This window comes from Ictalurus punctatus, chromosome 9 (genome assembly GCF_001660625.3).
Source record: "Ictalurus punctatus breed USDA103 chromosome 9, Coco_2.0, whole genome shotgun sequence".
Taxonomy (NCBI): Eukaryota; Metazoa; Chordata; class Actinopteri; order Siluriformes; family Ictaluridae; genus Ictalurus; species Ictalurus punctatus.
The window spans coordinates 25128436-25148024 of NC_030424.2; the positions used below are offsets into that span (position 1 = coordinate 25128436).

The window sequence follows — 19589 nt, forward strand, 5'->3', positions numbered from 1 at the left end:
AACATTTCTAAATGTATAGTATAATGTAACACTCAGTGGGCCTTATTGTATTTAGAATGCCAGAATACATATTAATATTCTAGTCAAAGCAATGTAATATACAATGCACTATAGGTTTAAATCTGACCATTGCTGCTGTTTTTTTGGTAATAGCTTAGTGAAAGTGAGAATGTTATACTGCAACTGAGAGGGTTTTTTTCCCACTCACTGAGGTTCTTGAGAGTGGGCTCCCTTTTTGAATGGCAGCTGCAATACCTAACTGCAGTTTTAAATCATGACCTTGTGTGTGACCCAGCCTCCTATACCAGCTGATTATAGCGTTAGCATGACTCCCTTGCATGTGCTCGATGGGGCCCAAAATGCAGCGGGCCGAATGCAATTCCACATATCTGGGTAAGTACTGTAGGACACTACAGTCATGATACTGCTTAATATGTATATAAATAGAGAAATAGCCACCACAAGAGCGCTATTGTAGACCAGGTTGGTTTTTAGGTGTTACTCATACTCTATTCTTTATATTCTGTCTATTCTTTCTGTACCTCTTACTTATAATTTTTTCTGTTTTCTGTGCTCTTGGCCGGGCCATGTGCAAATCCCAACCATTCAACAGTTCTGGAGAGTAGATTGTATTAACCTCAATAATGGTAGTCTCTTTCCGTTTCTTTCTCACCCTCAACCCAGATGATGGCTCCAAACCCACACCCACAATGGAGACCTACATCATCCCAGATGGTGAAGGTAAGTCCATTTCAGAAATAAGGATTACAATACTCTAGATGTTATCTTGGGTTATTTCTGTGTTAGCCATGTGTGCTGCTCATTACAAGCCAGTGCAAAATGTTGTATGTTAAAAAGTTCTCCTGTTGTTTCGGGCTTCACAGAGATCACAGCCCCCACACTGAGGGATAAACAGACGCTGCCCTACAGCAAAGACAAACAGAACAGCTCCAGCAGCAGAAAGCCAGGTGGTAGTGCACACTTGTTCACATAGTGCACATAATTATATTAACTTTATACTCACTACTCAATATGTTGCTGGACACTGAGTTTCCGGTGATGCATTGATGGCAGCACGCTACATCTTATGCTCTGCCACATTATGCCAACTTTTATTTTAAGTTGATTTTACTCACCAAATTCAGATTTACATTGATTGACATGGCTTCTCCAGCCAAATCATCACATAAGCCATTGATTGACCTCTCTCCAGTTCAGTTCAATTCAGTTTTATTTGTTAATCGCTTTTAACAACGGTCATCGTCTCAAAGCAGCTTTACAGAAATGTATCAATTTCAGATCTAAATTTTAAATTGATAAATTTATCCCTAATGAGCAAGTGAGAGGCGACAGTGGCGAGGAAAAACTCCCTGAGACGATATGAGGAAGAAACCTTGAGAGGAACCAGACTCAAAAGGGAAACCATCCTCATCTGGGTGACATCCCTTCTATAACTGTGTGCTATACGATAAAAGTATTGGCTTAGCAGGGGCAGTGGTGGCTTAGCACTTAAAGCTCTGGGTTACTGATCGGAAGGTCGGGGGTTCAAGCCTCAGCACTGCCAAGCTGCCACTGTTGGGCCCTTGAGCAAGGCCCTTAACTCTCTGTGCTCCAGGCCCTTAACTCTCTGTGTATCATGGCTGACCATGTGCTCTGACCCCAGCTTCCTGACATGCTGGGGTATGCGAAGAAAACAATTTCACTGTGCTCTACTGTATATGAGACTAATTATCATAATCAAAAAAAAAAGTGTAACTGTGTAATCAGGAAATTCAACAAAGTCTAAAGTTAAAATTTAATGACAACAATCTCAATAGAAAATTTGGATGTAGCCATCTTAAAAGGCATTTTGAGCAGCAAAGCAGGCTGAACTCTCTTATTTCATCTGCCATTATGGATGCCTTAGCTAATATCTTACCACCTCAACTGGAACATCTTAATAGGGCTTCTCACACTTGAAATGGTCATTCTAAACCCGGGTAAACAGAATCCTTGGTTATCTTACTTTCACACTGCTAAAACTTTACCCAGGGTTAACAATTAATCCTGGGTATTGACAATCTGACTTTTCACACTGTACATTCCTAATCCCTGGGTTAACGCTCTTATTTGCATATTTGTGGTGTTAGTAACCATGACTGGATAAATACAGAGCACAACCAGTTTAAATAACGGTTGTCTCTCACTCTCGCGTCAGTGAGAAAAAATATTGCTGCCTAAATCCTCTGTGGTTGTTTTAAGCCTCCTTAGATGCACAATAGGCAAGAAAGCAAAATCTTTTTTCCCCTAAAACGCTGTGTGACAATTCCTTTTTGGTTCAGAGTGAAATGAGGAAACGGAAGGCAGGCTCGCGACAAATATAAAAGGGCTCGTTATTTTAATTAACTTTTTAACTTTCACTTTTCAGCAATTTAATTTAATAAATAGCATTTTTTTCAATTGTATTATATATATATATATATATATATATATATATATATATATATATGTAATATAATTTCTGATTGGGTGTCTGTTGCTAAGCATCCAGCCATAACATCCTAACACCGCATCGTTTCACACTGTACACATTTGGCACCACAGAAGTAGTGCTAACCCTCTTTCTAAATACAAGTGAGAAATGTTTAAGGGGTTTAAGGGGTGAAAGGGGTTTAGTACGGTGATAACCTGGGGTTCAGCGCAGAGTGAAAAGCCCTAATCTCGGATTTCCGGAGGTTTCAGACAACCTGAAGAGACAAGATAAAGCCACTGACCACCTACAGTCCCAGGTTGACATGATTCAACACACCAGCCACTCTGAGTGTGCTGTACTCCAGGAGCGGTGACCAGCGGTCGAAAAGCTGCATGCTAAACTTACCAAAATGGCAGACAGAAGTCACCAAAATATAGTGAGGTTAGTTGACCTACCTGAAGCAGTTGAGGGCTCAGATGTGTTCTCAGATGTGTTTCTCCAGCAAGATTTGGATCCATACCCTACCTAGCCATGACATCCCAATCGAGAGGGCCCGTTTACATGAGGGAAAAAATGGCCTCAGTCGAAGAACTCTTTTTTTCGTCTTCTTAACGTCACCGATAGCCAGGGCTGGGCATGCCACACATAACCAACACACTTTGTTTTTTTTCACGGATTATAGCAACAAGACGTTGAAAACCATCAAAAGAAAATAGCGTGACAGTTCAGGAAATGTTTGGAAGCAACAGGTGTGCAGCTTCAGTCACATCTGCTGTACCCAGTGACCCTGGCAGTTGTCTAACATGACAAGCACTCAAATGTCCTCTCACTGAAACAAGCAGAAGTGTTTCTTCACTCCGTGTCAAAGTCACTACGGTCCCACGGCGATACAGATGGCAGTCAGAAACAGTGCACCCTACCACAGATGGACGTCAACGCCCCTGTTCAGGTTCAACCTTCAGTCACTACATGGGCAGCAAACTTAGCTCCAGCATCTCATCAAAACATGACCCCAGAGGACAGTAGTTTGTCTATCAAGGGTGTGGTGAGTTCCTCTGAATTTAGCCAATTGGCTTGGACCTGTGTGTACCCACTTAGGCCTTTTGATTATACCGTTAAACGTTAGCCGTTGAACTGTGTCTTAGAGATTCTTTAATGGATCAATGTTCACCTTACGGACAGCTATATCCTGCCCTTTGAGAGCAATCATAACTTGAGAAAGCCTCAATTCCAAGTAGATCCATTTGTTGGTGGAAGGATGGGTGTTGTCATTCAGCAGTCACAGCTGAGACAAAGTTTATGGTCACAAACTAAGGGTTCCTATGTCCTGCGGATTGCATGTAGGTACATAGGTTATGTAGTTTGTTTAGGCTCGATTAGGTAATCACAGTGATGTTATATTTAACATGCAAGAATAGGTGGGCAGTTTGATCTTTTTTTAGCTCGCCTACATACAGTACATAAATGGATGAAATTAATATAATGAGCTGGAATCTCAATCGTGGAAGCTTAATTGTGCATGACAGAACGTTTCCGCTGCAAACTCATGACTCTTGTTCAGTCGACACGGGCCGCTTTGTTTACGTAGCGGTCGGTATTCATCATTTTAAAAGAATTCTTTCGCCAATTTATGCACCCAACAAGTTTGAAAAGATTTAATTCCTAGAATTTGTCATTTGCTGTTGTAAAATCCAGCCTACAGTATTCACTCCCTCAGGAACATCATTCTTTCTGTTTCTCAAACTGAGATCATCTGTGAAAACCACTGGCATCCCCTGAGGCAGCCCAATTAGTTCACATCCAATGACTGAATGGTTTATGCCCTGTTCCTCTAAATGGGAATTTGGTGGATAATACAGTACAAAATACAGTATTTTGGTGGATAACCATTACCAGTGACTATAACTGCTACATGAGAAAGAGGATTAAAATTGGCTTGGCATTAATCCTAACTGGAATACTATTTGGCCTAACTTAAAGGCAATCTCATAAAATCTAACTTTAATTTTACTAAATACTTTTAAATGCATACACACCATACTTATGAAACAAAATGGGTAGGGTTTCCATTCTTTATTGTCCATCCGTTCATTTTCTGTACTGCTTATGCTATATAGGATCACAGGCTGCCTGGAGTCTATCCCAGGGGACTCAAGGCCCGAGGTGGGGGACACCCTGGACAGGGTGCCAACCCATCACTGGGCACAAGCACAATCACACACACATTCACACACCCATTCGTACACTACAGACAATTTGGAATTGCCAATCAACCTACAATCTCTTTAGACTGGTGGAGAAAACCCCTGAAGCACAAGGAGAAAATGCAAACTCCGCACACATAGGATAGCGGCAGGAATCGAACCCCCAACCCCGGAGGTGTGAGGCAAACGTGCTAAACACTAAGCCACCATGCCCCTACCCCATTCTTTATTGTACCATTTGTACTGCTAATGTTATTGGAACGTACTTGCATGTTCTGTGATAGCAGTAAAATCAGCAAATCTTGGTAACATGTATTGTCAGTATTGCCAGAACACCCTTAGGGAAAAATGCCTGTCTATTTTTATTATGTGATGACAGCTGTTTTACACAGACTCAGAAGGCGGTAGTTTTCACTGTCCTAATGTCTGCAGAAAAGATTATTTAACACAAATGGTATAATTCAGTTACAATTATGCTTAGACAATGGCTTTTATTTTATAGTGTCATATAGTGTCATTAGAACAAAACAACAGCTATGATAAGGCCAAACCAGCCACGGTAAGGACATGAACAAGGATTGCATTGATTCTGAAGGGCCTGAAACATGTGCCCCTTGTAGCCCACACGCTATGCTTTATTTAATTATTTCCATTTGATATAATGTCTTTTTTTGACGGTTGTTACTTCAATCTATGTTTCTCTTTTGTCGGTTTTTGTTATTTTACATGTAACAAGATCTTTTTTTTTTAAACTCAGTCACAAAAAAATACATTGCTGGACACTTGTTTTTAACCTTTACTGAGAAATTGTGCAGTCTTGCTGGTTTACTACAGATCAGTGTTTGGTTACTGCTTGTTGCTCACTGTTCCTGTAATCATAAGCTACTGTATGTCCAATATGTTGCCAATCAGAACCCATCAAGGCTATATGTCACCCATGTGTAGCACCGGTGCTAGAAAAGTTGCAAGTCATTGAGTCAGTAATAAGACTGCTAACAATTGTTGATCTTCCTAAGGAGTTAAATTAACTGTTGAAAAAATACAGACCGAATATTTTAGTTTTGAGCAAAATGTAGAATATTCCCGAAGCTTCCATTCAACACTGTGCGACCTGACATTAAAAACAACTGGCTTCTACAGTTAAAGGAAGTCTATACAGTATTTGTGTCAATCCTAACAACCAGTGAAAGCTATTGTACTGGTCAGTGTGTGTTGCCATAAAAACCGAGTCAGAGGAGATGAACAGCTCTTAATCTCCAAGCTACGACAATTAGCAAAGCGCTGATATTACGTGAAACATGCTAATATGTACAAAAAAAACATTTACACCACATAAATGGATATTGAACTGTTTAAAACTTTCGTTTTATGGGGCTAATTTAGCTAAGGGAAGTTTACTGTTAGCAGTTGTGTATTGTGCAAATCACATGCCTAAATCATCACACAGTCTTGAACTTTGTTGTGGTGTTAAGTAATCATGTATACAGTATTACCTGTTCTGTAAAAATGGACAAATCCTTGTTTCATAGCTAAAACACTAGTAGCTGCCATCTTGAGGCCAGAATCTCTTTCTTCCTCACCAGATACTGTACAAGTGAGTCAGGCGATATTATATTTCTCACACTTTTGTATGATGTTATGAAGCTAGAATGTACACTTAGTGTTATGTAGCCAAAGAGTATCTATTGAGGTGACACTTCTGTTACCTGTTAGCTTCATTAGCCTTCTAACACCACCTAAAGAATTTTTTTTTAACTAATATATATATATATATATAAAAGCTAAGCCAAAATTACTTCTTTAAATGTTTTCTTTGTCAGTATTAGTATTAGCTGCAATGATTAAAGCTTGTATTGAACCTTTAGCTCACAAATTGTCTGGACAGATGGATTTCAATACATCTCATGTTGAAGCATTTTTTCCAGAGCATTGAAGTGATGCCGATTACACAATGTGTTTGGTCTTGTTTTAGATTCAATGTAAAACATGTCCAGCACTGGGAAACCTAACTCCATTCAGATTATGGCGCCTGTCTCTCTCGCTTTCCCATGGCTCTCCTTGGGGTAATTTGTTTAGTGTGTCTCTTCCGCAGTTTCCTTCAGATGAATACGGCACCCTCTGGGCATGCCTAGTCAGCTCCGCAAGACTGGGGGAGTTTCATGTCTTGGCAGGGGACGTGCACAAGAACGGCTTGGATTATAGTCTAGGAGATTCATGATTGAGAGCAGAAGTGTATGTACATTATGTTTGAGTAAGCATGTGGGTAAAGGATTTGCATGTGTAATTCCAGTAGCACATTAAAAACTGTTTTGAGACATGGCTGTGGGATAGCTCTGTGTTCTTTTGCACACATTGGTTACGGTTGGTAAAGAGAAAAAAAGTTGTTTATCTTCTCGTCTGACATGAAACATATTGTGGCATTTTATGGTGCAGCAAACACTCAGTCAGTGTAGCTTAAAAACTTATTCGTGTTGACAGCTGTTTGTGATCCTTTCGAGGATCCTCCTGTTTCTGATTAGTATTTGATGTTCTGAGAAGATGAGTAGACCATCAGTCCTCTGTCTGGCAATGTGGTGGTAGTTTTGGGACAGTTGACAGAGGCTGTTGAGCTGGCTTAAAGATCTAGCTGTTTATACTTGAAAGCCATGTGGTGGTTCACAAGAGAGAGAGTAACATTGAAATTGATATTTCATCTCAGCATGAGAGAGTCGAAAAATAATGTGTGGTGTTTTTTGTATTGTGTTCTTACCAGTGTTGGGTAAGTTACTCAAAAAAAGAGTCATCCACTACAGATGACTAATTACTACTTTAAAATTATAATCTGACTACTGCATATAGAAAGTACTCAATAAATTTGTAATGCAAGTAACATAATTTTATTGACATCAGTAACTGTAATCAAATTATATACATTCAAAATGTAATGCATTACATTACTGCGTTATCAGAAAACGTAATTAGATTACAGTAATGCGTTACTTTAGTACGTAATACATTGCACCCAACTCTGGTTCTTACTATATTAGAGATATGAAAATCAGGAAGACACTGTATTTTGTAGCTATACACTATAATTTAAATGCCTTTTGTTAAATCTGTCTTTTTCATTTTTGTAGAAAAGTTATACCAGCATATTGTTAATAACAGGGGACATAAAAAATTTGGTTTCCTCCTTTTGAACTATATCAAATTTATTTTTTATATATATATATATATATATATATATATATATATATATATATATATATATATATATATATATATATATATATATTAGTCTCTTCCCTATAAGTAAGTCAATCTAAATATGGTGAATGAAATTAGTTTTGTCTGTTTGAAAATTAATCTGCAAATGTTGACATCCAAAAAAATTCGAGCTTGTTATCTGTTAACAATTAACTGACAAAAGCAAATAACTGATTTCAGAACCCTATATTTAAATTTTATATGCAATTTTTAATATTATGCTAGAATTGGTGATGGCAAAAGAAACAATGTAATGTAAAATTCTCATTACATGCACGTTTGCCTCGCATCTCCAGGGTTGGGGGTTTAAATCCTGCCTCTGCCTTGTGTGTGTGCGGAGTTTGCATGTTCCCCCAGTCCAAAGACATGATTGTAGACTGATTGGCATTTCCAAATTGTCTGTAGTGTGTGAATTTGTGTGTCTGATTATGTGTGTCCTAACCCTAACCCGGGCCCCCCTTGCATGGTGTCCCCCGACTTGTTGATAGACTCCAGTTCTAGTTCCCTGGGATAGACTCCAGATTTTGGAGTGGGGATTTGCCCATTCAAGAGTGAGGTCAGGCATTGTTATCAGGTGAGGAGGCCTGGGGTGAAGTCAGTGTCAGTGTTCAGTGGGGTTGAAGTCAGGGCTCTGTGCATACCACTCGAGTTCTTCCACTCCAACCTTGTCAAACCATGCCTTCATGGTCCTTGCTTTGTGCACTGTGGCATTGTCTTGCTGGAAAACATTTGGACTAGGCCCCTTAATTCCAGTGAAGAGAAATTGTAATGCTACAGCATGTAAAGACATCCTATGCAGTTGTGTGTATCTAACTTTGCGGCACTGTTTGAAAAAGGAACACATATTGGTGTTATGGTCAAGTGTCCACATACGTTTAGCCATATAGTGTACAATGTGCTCAAATCATGTGTGATCTTTCACTGGAGTTCTGTGGGTTGTGTCTTTCTAATGTTACAGACTAGCTCATTTAGTATTTTTATTCACTAAATTAATGACTTACAGCATGAGTGATGAGTAATGTAACTACTCTTTTAGTTATATTAACTACTATAATACTATATATAATAACTATTAATACTAACCGTTAATTGCCTTTCGATTCTTTCAGTGTAATTCATGGGCTATTACTCATGAGGTCTTAGAGAACTCTAGTAGAAGAGATCATTCTTGTACAAGAGTCGAGTGTGCACAGGTCTAAAAGATTTCATAAATGTGTATCAGTCAAATAATTTGCACCAGATTGGGATGGATATGTTAATGTCATGACACACTGATGATGAGGGTTACCTCTGGGTTCTCAGTTTCTTCCCACGTTACAGAAACATGCTGGTACCTGGATTGGTGACTCTAAATTGCCCCTAGATGTATGTGTGTCCTGTGATGGATCTGCCTTGTGCCCAGCGTTCCTGGGATAGGTTCTAGATCCACCACAACCCTGACCAGAATAAAGTGGCTACTGCAGATGAACAAATTAACAGAGATAACATTATATTTACAGGTTACTTGAATATGTTATGAGCACTTCAGAGCTGTCTTGTTTGGCCTGAAATTGGAGACTACTATGGAAATCAGAGCACTTTACTGAACGCTCACTTCTAATAATTTATTCATCCATAGTAAACATAAATAAATGAAATGACAATACAGTTCTTTCCTCAGTTGTTCTATCAGTCTTTTTGTTTCTGAAATCCCCTGTTCTGTCAACACAAGACAATACTCACCAATAATGTTTCAGAACATATTAGCAGAAAAAGCATGAAAAAGTGATGAATGAATTCTGACTATCCAGGATTTTTTTTCTTTTTTGTTTATAAGGGGAAAAAACAATTTTCTTTTGAGAATCACAGCTGTCTGGCGCCAGTATACCCCTGCTATAGTAAACAGTGCAAAATAATTTGGTTTCAAGGAACCTTGGATAGGAGCGAGAGCAACTCATAGCAGCTCAGAGCACTTGAGCACGAAGCCTTGACTCGCACTCATGCTCCGATGGCAACTGCTTGCTGGAAACAGGTCCCATTCCAACCTCCCCCAATCCCACACCCCTCCACCCCCACCCTACACACACACACACACACACACACACACACACACACACACACACACACACACACACACACACACACACACACACACACACACACACACACACACACACACACACACTCTCTCTCTCTCACACAAACACTCACCACCCGCTGTGCCCTTCCAGCCAGGTCCCACTTAAATCGCCCCAGGACTGTTCCAGAGCATGTCAGTACTGTCAGGCTGTGTACCAGAACTGTTTGCAAAGGACACAAAAACAAAAACACCAGTATTTGGTTACAGCCAAAGAGGTCATATATCATGCTTTCCAGTCAGTTTTAGACATCCCTTTGGCTTCTGCAGCATTTGCTGGCCCGTGGCATGGTCTACCATTTAAAATCCCACAGTTCCTTCTTTATCCGAGAAATTCTCTTACCCACAACGTAAACTTGGAAAGTAACATGAGCTTGTATAAGATGACTAGTGTCATTAGATTAGAATTTTTTTGGGTGGGGATTTGGACATTGGCGTGTTACTGCTGTTAGGTGGGATAGTCTTGGATGGCCATGTGGTGTGTGTATATGTACACATGTGTATGTGTGTGAGCATGTATACACTACATAAGCTCCTGTTTGTTTTATTGGCTCACTTGTTTGACAGCTCGAATAAGACCATTACAGAAAGAGCGCATGATAAGGAAAGTGGCTGAAAAGGCTGTTTTTGGGGACTCTGTATACACACTCCATTAAAAAGGACATGAATTAACAGTGTTAAAAACACTGTGCAGAGCTAGCTCGATTAGCTTCAACATGTTATACAGCACTGTTGTACTTGGCCTCCACAGAGTCAGCAATGTGCTAAATGGATCTTAACATAAATAGAGATTTATGAGTCAAGGCATTAAAACATTTAAACAAACATCTGTTAAGTGTTCATGGTGTTAATAATGGTTGGAGGAGTGTGTGTGTGAAGTTTCAAGCCTCAGAGAAAGGTCAGGGATGAGGGAATATCTTGAGAATATTTCCATCACTAAGCTTCTGCATGTGCTAATTTAAACAAGCACTTCCACTTTCCATCCACTACCTTGTATCAACACTGGATTTCATCTGGCAGTCGTAATTTTGTCAGTCTGGACTGACTATGAGGAGTGTATGGCTATATGTTGTATAATCACAACCTGTAGAGCTGACAACATTTTCCTCTTTATAGCACAGAGGTTTTATCTCATAAAATTCTTTATTTTCTTTTCCTTTGTCTTGTCTCCACCAGTTGTTATGTCATGTGTGTATCATTCTAATTGTATCCAGTTGTATCTGTTTACTTCCTAATTAGTTTGTCTATTTATTCCCTCATTTTTCTCTGCCTTGTTGCAAAGATTCATTCCATATACAGTCTCTTCCGATAACTAATGGAACAGCAAGGCCAATTAATTCTTTGTTTTGCTGTAGACAGGAGACATTTGGGTTTGAGATCCTAAGTTGAATATGTGAAGAGAGTTTTGAATTTCAGCTTTATTTCCTGGTATTTATATGTAGATGTATTAAGCAACACAGAACATAGCAGATTTTGTGTCAGACCATGCAATTTGTAGCTGAGCAAAAATATTGGAACATGTGACTGACAGGTTTCTTATTACCCAGGTGTGTACTGTTAGACTGATTGTTTAAACAATACATTGCTTTGAACATCTACTCTTGGTTTTAGCCTTCAGTTTCACCTGTAAAGACTGCATTTGTTGTTAGCAAGAATAAGCCAACATGTAGATCAAAGAGCTGTCTATAGGAGAAAAGCAAGCCATTTTGAAGCAGAGAAAAGAGGGGAAATCAATCAGGGGCATTGAACACGCATTGAGCATAGCCAATACAGTGATTTGGAATGTCCTAAAAAGGAAAGAAGCCACTAGTGTAATGGGTTAGCCAAGGAAAACAGCAAAAGCTGATGACAGAAACACTGTAAGAGGCTGTGAAGAAAAACCCTAAAACAAGGGGTGAAGGTATCACAATTCACCATTCAAAGAACACTTTGAAAGCAGAAATATAGAGGCCATAACACAAGATGCAAACCACTCATCAGCAGTAAGAATTGGAAAGCCAGATTGGAATTTGCAAAGAAACACTTGATTCTGAAGTTTTGCACAAATTCCTGTTTCTTGTTCATTGCAAGATGTGGCTTCATATTTTATTGTCTTCACTTTACATCTCAATGTGATTAATCATATTCAGTCATAGCTATTCATACCTCTTCTGTTTTCCGTTATTCTCTCCACTCATAAAAGGAACATGTGACAGTGACAGTGTTTCTGTAAGGTCTGTTGCCTGAATGTGTTTATCATCACTCCAGAGAAAGTTCCTTCTTGTGACCAAGAGAGACAGACGGCACTTGACGAGGCTCGGCAGAACCCAAGAGACGGAGTCTTTGTCCCAGACTGTGGGCTGCTAGGCCTGTACAAGCCTGTGCAGTGCCACCAATCCACCGGATACTGCTGGTGTGTGGTGGTAGACACAGGACGACCCATACCCGGAACCTCGGCCAGGTAAACACAGGACATAAAGCTTAATCAACTATATTTAAACAACAGAGCATTTTTATTAAACACGCACTTGTCTTTTTATGCACTGTGTTTTGTGTTTATTAAAACTACCGAGAAGTTCATTTTTATTTAGAATGAAACAGGATAAAGAGTTAATGAGATTTTTTTTTTCTGTACGTGAGAAGTCTGAGTAAAGCAGAGGTGTGTATCAGTTTCGTGTTTGTTCTGACCTTGAATTTAAACCCATTTGTTCTTGCACGGGGAGCAGTATAAAGTCCAGCAACACTGGCTGGTACGTTGAAATGTATGTTTTATGGAATGATGCTTGAGGTCAATATTAAATACATTATTAATGAATTAATAGTATCATCATTTTAAAGTTCATGAAAAGTTTAACGTGAGATATTTCTTATCTCAGGGAGCAAATGTTGAATGCATAAAATTATAAAGGAACATAAAGTGAGCTGTAAGTGTAACAGATGGGGGATTGGTCAGCTTATCCTTCTATCTATGTACATGTTTTCTTTATAGGGGAGCATATCAGATTCAGCAAAATATTTTATTATTTTATTATTAAAGTCATGATAAAATAACATATATAACACATGCAGTAGGGGCACACGGTGGCTTAGTGGTTAACACATTCACCTCACACCTCCAGGGTCGGGGGTTCGATTTCCGCGGTTCTGTGTGTGTAGAGTTTGCATGTTCTCCCCGTGCTGCGGGGGTTTCCTCCGGGTACTCTGGTTTCCTCCCCCAGTCCAAAGACATGCATGGTAGGCTGATTGGCATGTCTAAAGTGTCCGTAGTGTATAAATGGGTGTGTGATTGTGTGCCCTGCAATGGATTGGCACCCTGTCCAGGGTGTACCCCGCCTTGTGCCCGATGCTCCCTGGGATAGGCTCGAGGTTCCCCCGTGACCCTGAAAAGGATTAAGCGGTATAGAAGATGGATGGATGGAACACATGCAGTTTCATGACCTCAATTTAATATCTCATGGCTACATTGCATTTTGCACACAATGGAAATATTAAGTCTATTTTTCCTTTTTATATTAAATTTATATGCTTTTTTATTTATTTTTATTTATTATTTTTTTCAATTACATTTGACAGCAAAAAAAAGTGAAATCTGCCATCCCCTAATTTTTTTGACATTAAAGAGAAATGCTTATGTTAAAGGCATTGGTCTACATTTTTTTGAAAAGCATCTCAGATATCACAGATGCCCCTACTGGTCATTTTAATCATCGAAATGCACCACATGGAAAATTATCTTAAGCAGCTGTGTAATCTGAGTCTGAGTATGCATAACTTTCTTCGGATAAATATTGATGTAATTTAAGAATGTGGCCCATACTGTCTCCTGACAAAAAGCGCAAATTGTTCTTCTAAAAAAAGCACTATTGCTTTTTAAAAAAAGCACTATTGTTCTAGTGATCCTTTTTTCCTCTAAATCTAATAGTTTGAATGACTGCTTTGATTTAAATCTTTTAGTTTGCAGTTTCATTTTGAGTTCAGGCACTTTCTTTTGTTCAGAGATTTTAACTACCGGATGGATCTTCTGCACGTTAGCTCTCTCATTACCCAAAATGTGAGACAAAGTGCACTCTCATGCCGAAAACATTCATTTTTGGATCACTGAACATTTTTGGAAGTACAAAAAGCAATCCTACTTGGAACAGTCAGCGAAATGAAATACACATGCTCCAGCAAGACCTTTTTTTGTTCAAAGCTTAAATAAAAGTGCCCAACATCAAGATCCGCAAGAACCACATTCATTCATTTTTATTTTAAAGATGAGATCAGTTTGCTAATTCTCAATTCTAAATCTTCACTTCGGTCATTATTAATGACAAAATAAAACTAAAACAATGCATGTTCTGCAAAACAACTCGAAGCTTCTTTTGTTTTCTAAACTTCCCAAGCAAAGAGGTTAGTCACTGGGTTAGAGCTTTTGCTTTAAAATGTTCTTGACTCATTTCTCTAGTTGGTGAGACAATAGATGTTTTCCCATAAATGTACAGGTTTGTATTCTTGTCTTGGCTCGTGTGGCTTTTTCCACTCCCCCGATTTCCTTTGTGTCTCAATTAGTTCAAAAATCTCTCTGCCTCTGTTTCTCGCTCACTGTCTGCTTTCTCTTAGATATAAAAAGCCTGAGTGTGCAGTCCGTTCCCCCGTGACTGATATGGAGGATCCTTTCCGAGACAGAGATCTGAATGGTGAGGAAAGAACGGCACATATTCTCTCAGACTGCTCTATAGAAACCAACTGTGTAAAACAGACAATATTCTCGCTGCATAGCTGTGAACTTATAAGTACTCTGTGTCTGTTTATGCACACTAACATCATTTGGGAAACAGTTATGGGATTAGAAGTCCCATGTGTTGCCACCTCAAGGTGGTCTTTCTTTTAAGTGGTAAGCTTTCACAAGGTTCCCGGGCCCTTTCACAGGTTCCTGTTCCTTTACTTTGGTTGATCTACTTTCTCCCCTTCATTTAAAGTTTCATTATAACTGCTCTTTAATTCCCCATCTGGTAGATTTACAGAGTAAAACATGGCTCCTGACTGTGCAGCAGATGTGTGCCGTGGTTTATGGCTGGTTGGAGCAGTGGAGAGGGGCTGCATTAGGAAGCAGGGGGGTTAACTAGTGTGTTGCTGCCCTTGCAAGGTTGAGCAAAATAATTTTTATGTACTCTAGCTGCGTGACCTGTCACTCGTCAGGAAAAACTTCACATTCTTATTTGTAAAAATATGACTTTTCTATCTATAGTAGTGATTTAAAAGAAAAAATAGCAACAACTCATGAACCTTTTCACCTTCCTGAAACACTTGCTGTTAAAAAAAACACTAACAAGGCAGCAAATCAGATATTTTGCATCCATTGAGAACAAGAATTTGAAAAGGTTCGATCCAATTCCATATTCGATATGCTCTAATTTAATACCCACCTGGAGAGGTGGTGAGGCAGTGAAGCGGTGCGTCACGACTCTTGTCCTTGCCGCAATCACACTAATTGGATTCACCTGCATGCAACCGGACCCCAAACTCCCACACACTGACTACCAGAGGTCAAACAAGAGGAACAGAAGGAACGTTACGTGAGGAGGTCAGAGGGAGTGTGAGAGAATGCGAAAGAGGCTGAGACCAGGTTGAAAATGTAAAACTAGATTTGTTTATTATGTTCTCCTGTTTGAAGTCGCTCTTTAAGAGACATAATTAGGGTGGAAACACTTGCTGTTAAGGCTCCACATCTGGAGCAATTAAAAGGTACAAGTCAAAGGGGAAATGCACCGTAAAAGTTAACTGGGTGCTGGATGAACATTATGTCAATTTGAATTTCTCTCTTTTTCTATCACCCCCCACCCCCCACCCCCACCCCCACCCCCCCCACCCCCCCCCCACACACACACACACACACACATTTATACATGCAAACACACCTTACAGGCATTTCTCAAGCAAATTGCAAGGACTTTTTGTATATTTCCAAGCATTTTGAGAAAAAAAAAACATGTATCTTCCGACTATAAGCCAAATGAACAAGTAAAACGTTCTCCTTTTTGTCATTGTGTAGGCCTGTAGATCATGTATATATCCTTTGCTTAACTCTGACAGGCTGTCCAGATGGAAAGAAAATAGAATTCATAACCAGCTTGTTGGATGCCCTAACCACAGACATGGTAAACACCATTAACTCACCAACTCCCTCTGGTGGTGGGAGGTAAGAAGCTTTTTATTTTGAAAATCTACAAACAAATAAATGCTCTAAAAAATAAAAATTTGAAAAAAGATTAGTTCTTATTGTGGAATTTTTTTTTAAAATATATAGAACCTCACAAAGCAGTGTTTCTGTTCATAGAGGCAGGAAAATCTCAGAATCAGCCCTTGCCTCATCTCTACCTAAAGAGAGCAATGCAGCAGCACTTTATCCCTTTAAGCCGTTTGTTGTGACTGTTGCTTGTCATATTGTACGTACTTGACCCCCACTGTAAACCATGTCACACTGTAGTATCTCAGTCGTGATTAATGTCAGACTTTACAACAGTCAGGACGCGAAAAATGCACGCACGCAAGAAGACTCATACAGAGTAAGAGAAGCCGCACTACAGGACTGTGCCTCAAATCTTCTGACACTGGCAGAATTTAATAAGAGGAAAAATTTGATCCCAACGGCCGTTAATCGGCTGTCGGGGAACACGTCAATCTAGTGATCAAAAACTACAGATATTGGCTTTATCATTATTGGAATCTTTTAGAATTCTCAAAATTTGTCTCAGACGACCAAAATCGTACAGTGTGAACCTGGCATTAGTTTGTCCAGCTCCTTCAACTCTGCTCAAACAGATCATCTTCCAAAGCTTCAAATATCTTCCTAATGCCATCATCAACCATATCATGCTTGTCATCAGAATAGCTAAACATATAAATATAACATATTTCAATATACGCTGACATATTTCAATATACACATATTTCATTAGTTTCAGCATTAAAATTTTCATAAAAAAGTGTCGAGTTGAGTGTATTCAGTTTACTTCAACACACAATATAATCTTATACACAATACAAAACTATGCCAATTTTTCCAAACATCTGGTGTTTTGTATAAAATAGTATTTGACTGTGATCTCCCAGTTGTTTATGTCATGCCGCTGGAAGACAGCTGAAACGTGTTTTAGGTATATGCATTGCATGACTGTCTCTTACCCAGCTCCAATCTTCTGCAGATTTGCAGAACCTGACCCGAGCCACACTCTGGAGGAGCGTGTGGTACAATGGTACTTCTTTCAGCTGGACAACAACGGCAGCCATGACATCAGCAAAAGGGAGATGAAGCCTTTCAAACGCTATGTGAAAAAGAAAGCCAAGCCCAAGAAATGTGCTCGCAAGTTCACTGATTACTGTGACCTGAACAAGGACAAGGCCATTTCTCTGCAGGAGCTGAAAGGATGCCTTGGGGTCAATAAAGAAGGTGAACATTATGAAGCGAATCCATTGGCAGAATGAAGGATGGGGCGATTAAACTGATTGTGATACTTGAATACGTTTTCATGATAGACAATATGTCATGTTATTTATGTCTGTTAGGGTTTGCTAACAAGCCACCAATAACATAATGGAACCATATTTGTGTGGAAAACATTTTTGTGCTGGCTGTAACACAAAATGTGTTTTATATTAAACCTTATTGTTTCTTAAGTCACAGTTTATTCAGGGCTCATAGACTAATACTAACCATGTTATAGAATGCTGCTATGTAACAAAGGAAAAATATACTCAGTAATATGGTGAAGTTTTTTGTAGAAAGAAGCGTTTGTTTAACGATTCTGGAAAGAGTCTTCAGTGTAACAGTCAGTAACATTCGGTTTTCAAGCATACAAACGTCTTCAGGACAGAAGACTTTGTTCTTTGAGGGGTTTTTAAGGTAACATTTTAGGCTGCTAGAGAGAGAAAAAATAAAGGGTAGAAAAGAAAGGCTGTTTAGAGCTGTTGTAACGTAAGTGATAAGAGGAATTAACTTGTTTCACTGACCTTCCATAACACTAAATGAAACTATAAATTCCATTTAATAATGTATTTGAAAATTGCTGTGGTGTAAGAGGAATAAAACACTTTTCTTGAAGCAGGACATGCCGTCATCTCACATCACATGACCTCACGGTTGTTTACGTTCCTATAGCAGCACAGTTCATTGTAGTTTATCCATCCATCCATCCATTTTCTGTACTGCTTATCCTACACAGAGGCAGGAATTGAACCCCCAACCCCGGCAATGCGAAGCAAACATGCTAACCACTAAGCTACTGAGCCCCTTCCAATTGTAGTTTATTCGCTACATAATGCTAATGTTCATTACTTAGCAAAATTCACACTTAACTAATGCCATAAATAATTTTAGTTACATTGCATTACTTTAATGTAAGGCATTACCATGAAACAGAAATGATGAAATGTACAGGGAAAGACAAATGGAATAAGAAAGCTTTCCAAGGTTTCCTGGATGCTCAGGAGCTACAGGACATTAAATGTAGACTCAGTGGCAATTTTCATCATGCTGCTGGAAACAGACAAGACAGCTAGTCTTGTGAAATGTTCCTTGAGTTCTTAAGCTTTACAGAATATGTGAGTTGTATAAGTAAATATATGTCTCTCCTTCTCTCTCTCTCTCTCTCTCTCTCTCTCTCTCGCTTTCTGTGTTCTGCAGGTACTACAACAAGCAGCAGCAGTCAGGGGACAAGGCAAGGAACTAATTTGTTCAGTAAGGCCCCACTAATCGCTTTCACTAACATGTGCTTGAGTGGCTGCAGATGGCTCCAAATATAATCCATTAACATTCTGAATCACTAACAGAACAGAATTTCAGAATGTAAGTGAAGGAAAGTGTAGTGTTACCGCTAATCGTGTGTGTGTGTGTGTGTGTGTGTGTGTGTGTTGAGCTGGAAAGAGCAATTAGTTTCATATTTGAATATATTTCTTTTGTAGTAAAGATGCTGCATGTTTAGATTACAGTGTTAATATTTCATGCTGAAGGAACATAACGTGTTGTGTGACATGACAGTCAGCCATTCCGTTCACCTCAATGGCCCAGTCTGTGTGAAGCAATGAAGTAGTGGAATTACAGGAGACAGGGTCATCATGTCTGACTGGAAATAATTAGTCCTTGCCCTTAGCTGACCTGACCATGTAGGCCTGACAGAGGAGGATGCACCTGTTTCTCCATTCGACACTCAAGCGAGGTTTAATCCAACTTTTAACTTTACATGTCTTAGCTGTCTTACCCCATTAATCAGAAATCACTGGCCATGGTATGAAATGTTCCGTAATTTGTACTGGATTAAAGCATGTCTATGTTTGGAAAGCGCTCCCGTTTTTTTTCTTCTGCTTTACAGATATGAAATGACAGCCTGTTCGGAGGGAATGTAATGTTTCTACTGTCATAAATCCGAAAGTATGAGCATGTGAGTTTTAAAATAAGCACTAGGAATCGGGACTGCGGTTTCTGCTAAGTCAGGTGTCTGTCTGTCTGTCTGTATGTCTTTCTTGTCTTTTAGAATATGTTGTAGGGACATAATGAAATAGCAGTACATGTCTGGATTGCATGTATGAAAATGCGGTGATGAAATGGATGCTC

At 39.2% G+C, this 19589-nt stretch overlaps 1 protein-coding gene across 10 annotated transcripts in view; it reads left to right on the forward strand.

Annotated features, from left to right (window-relative positions):
* Positions 1–19589, forward strand: part of smoc1 (SPARC related modular calcium binding 1) — a 69575-nt gene that overhangs the window by 35960 nt on the left and 14026 nt on the right. For 5 of the 10 annotated variants that reach the window (XM_047157824.2, XM_053682730.1, XM_017475940.3 and 2 more), the window contains 7 exons: positions 652–741; positions 885–968; positions 12266–12458; positions 14600–14676; positions 16073–16178; positions 17185–17429; positions 18663–18716. In XM_047157824.2, coding sequence (XP_047013780.1) covers positions 652–741; positions 885–968; positions 12266–12458; positions 14600–14676; positions 16073–16178; positions 17185–17429; positions 18663–18716 — 849 coding nt within the window. The remainder of the gene's footprint in view (positions 1–651; positions 742–884; positions 969–12265; positions 12459–14599; positions 14677–16072; positions 16179–17184; positions 17430–18662; positions 18717–19589) is intronic. The other 5 variants (XM_053682731.1, XM_017475941.3, XM_017475943.3 and 2 more) reach the window with 2 other exon arrangements.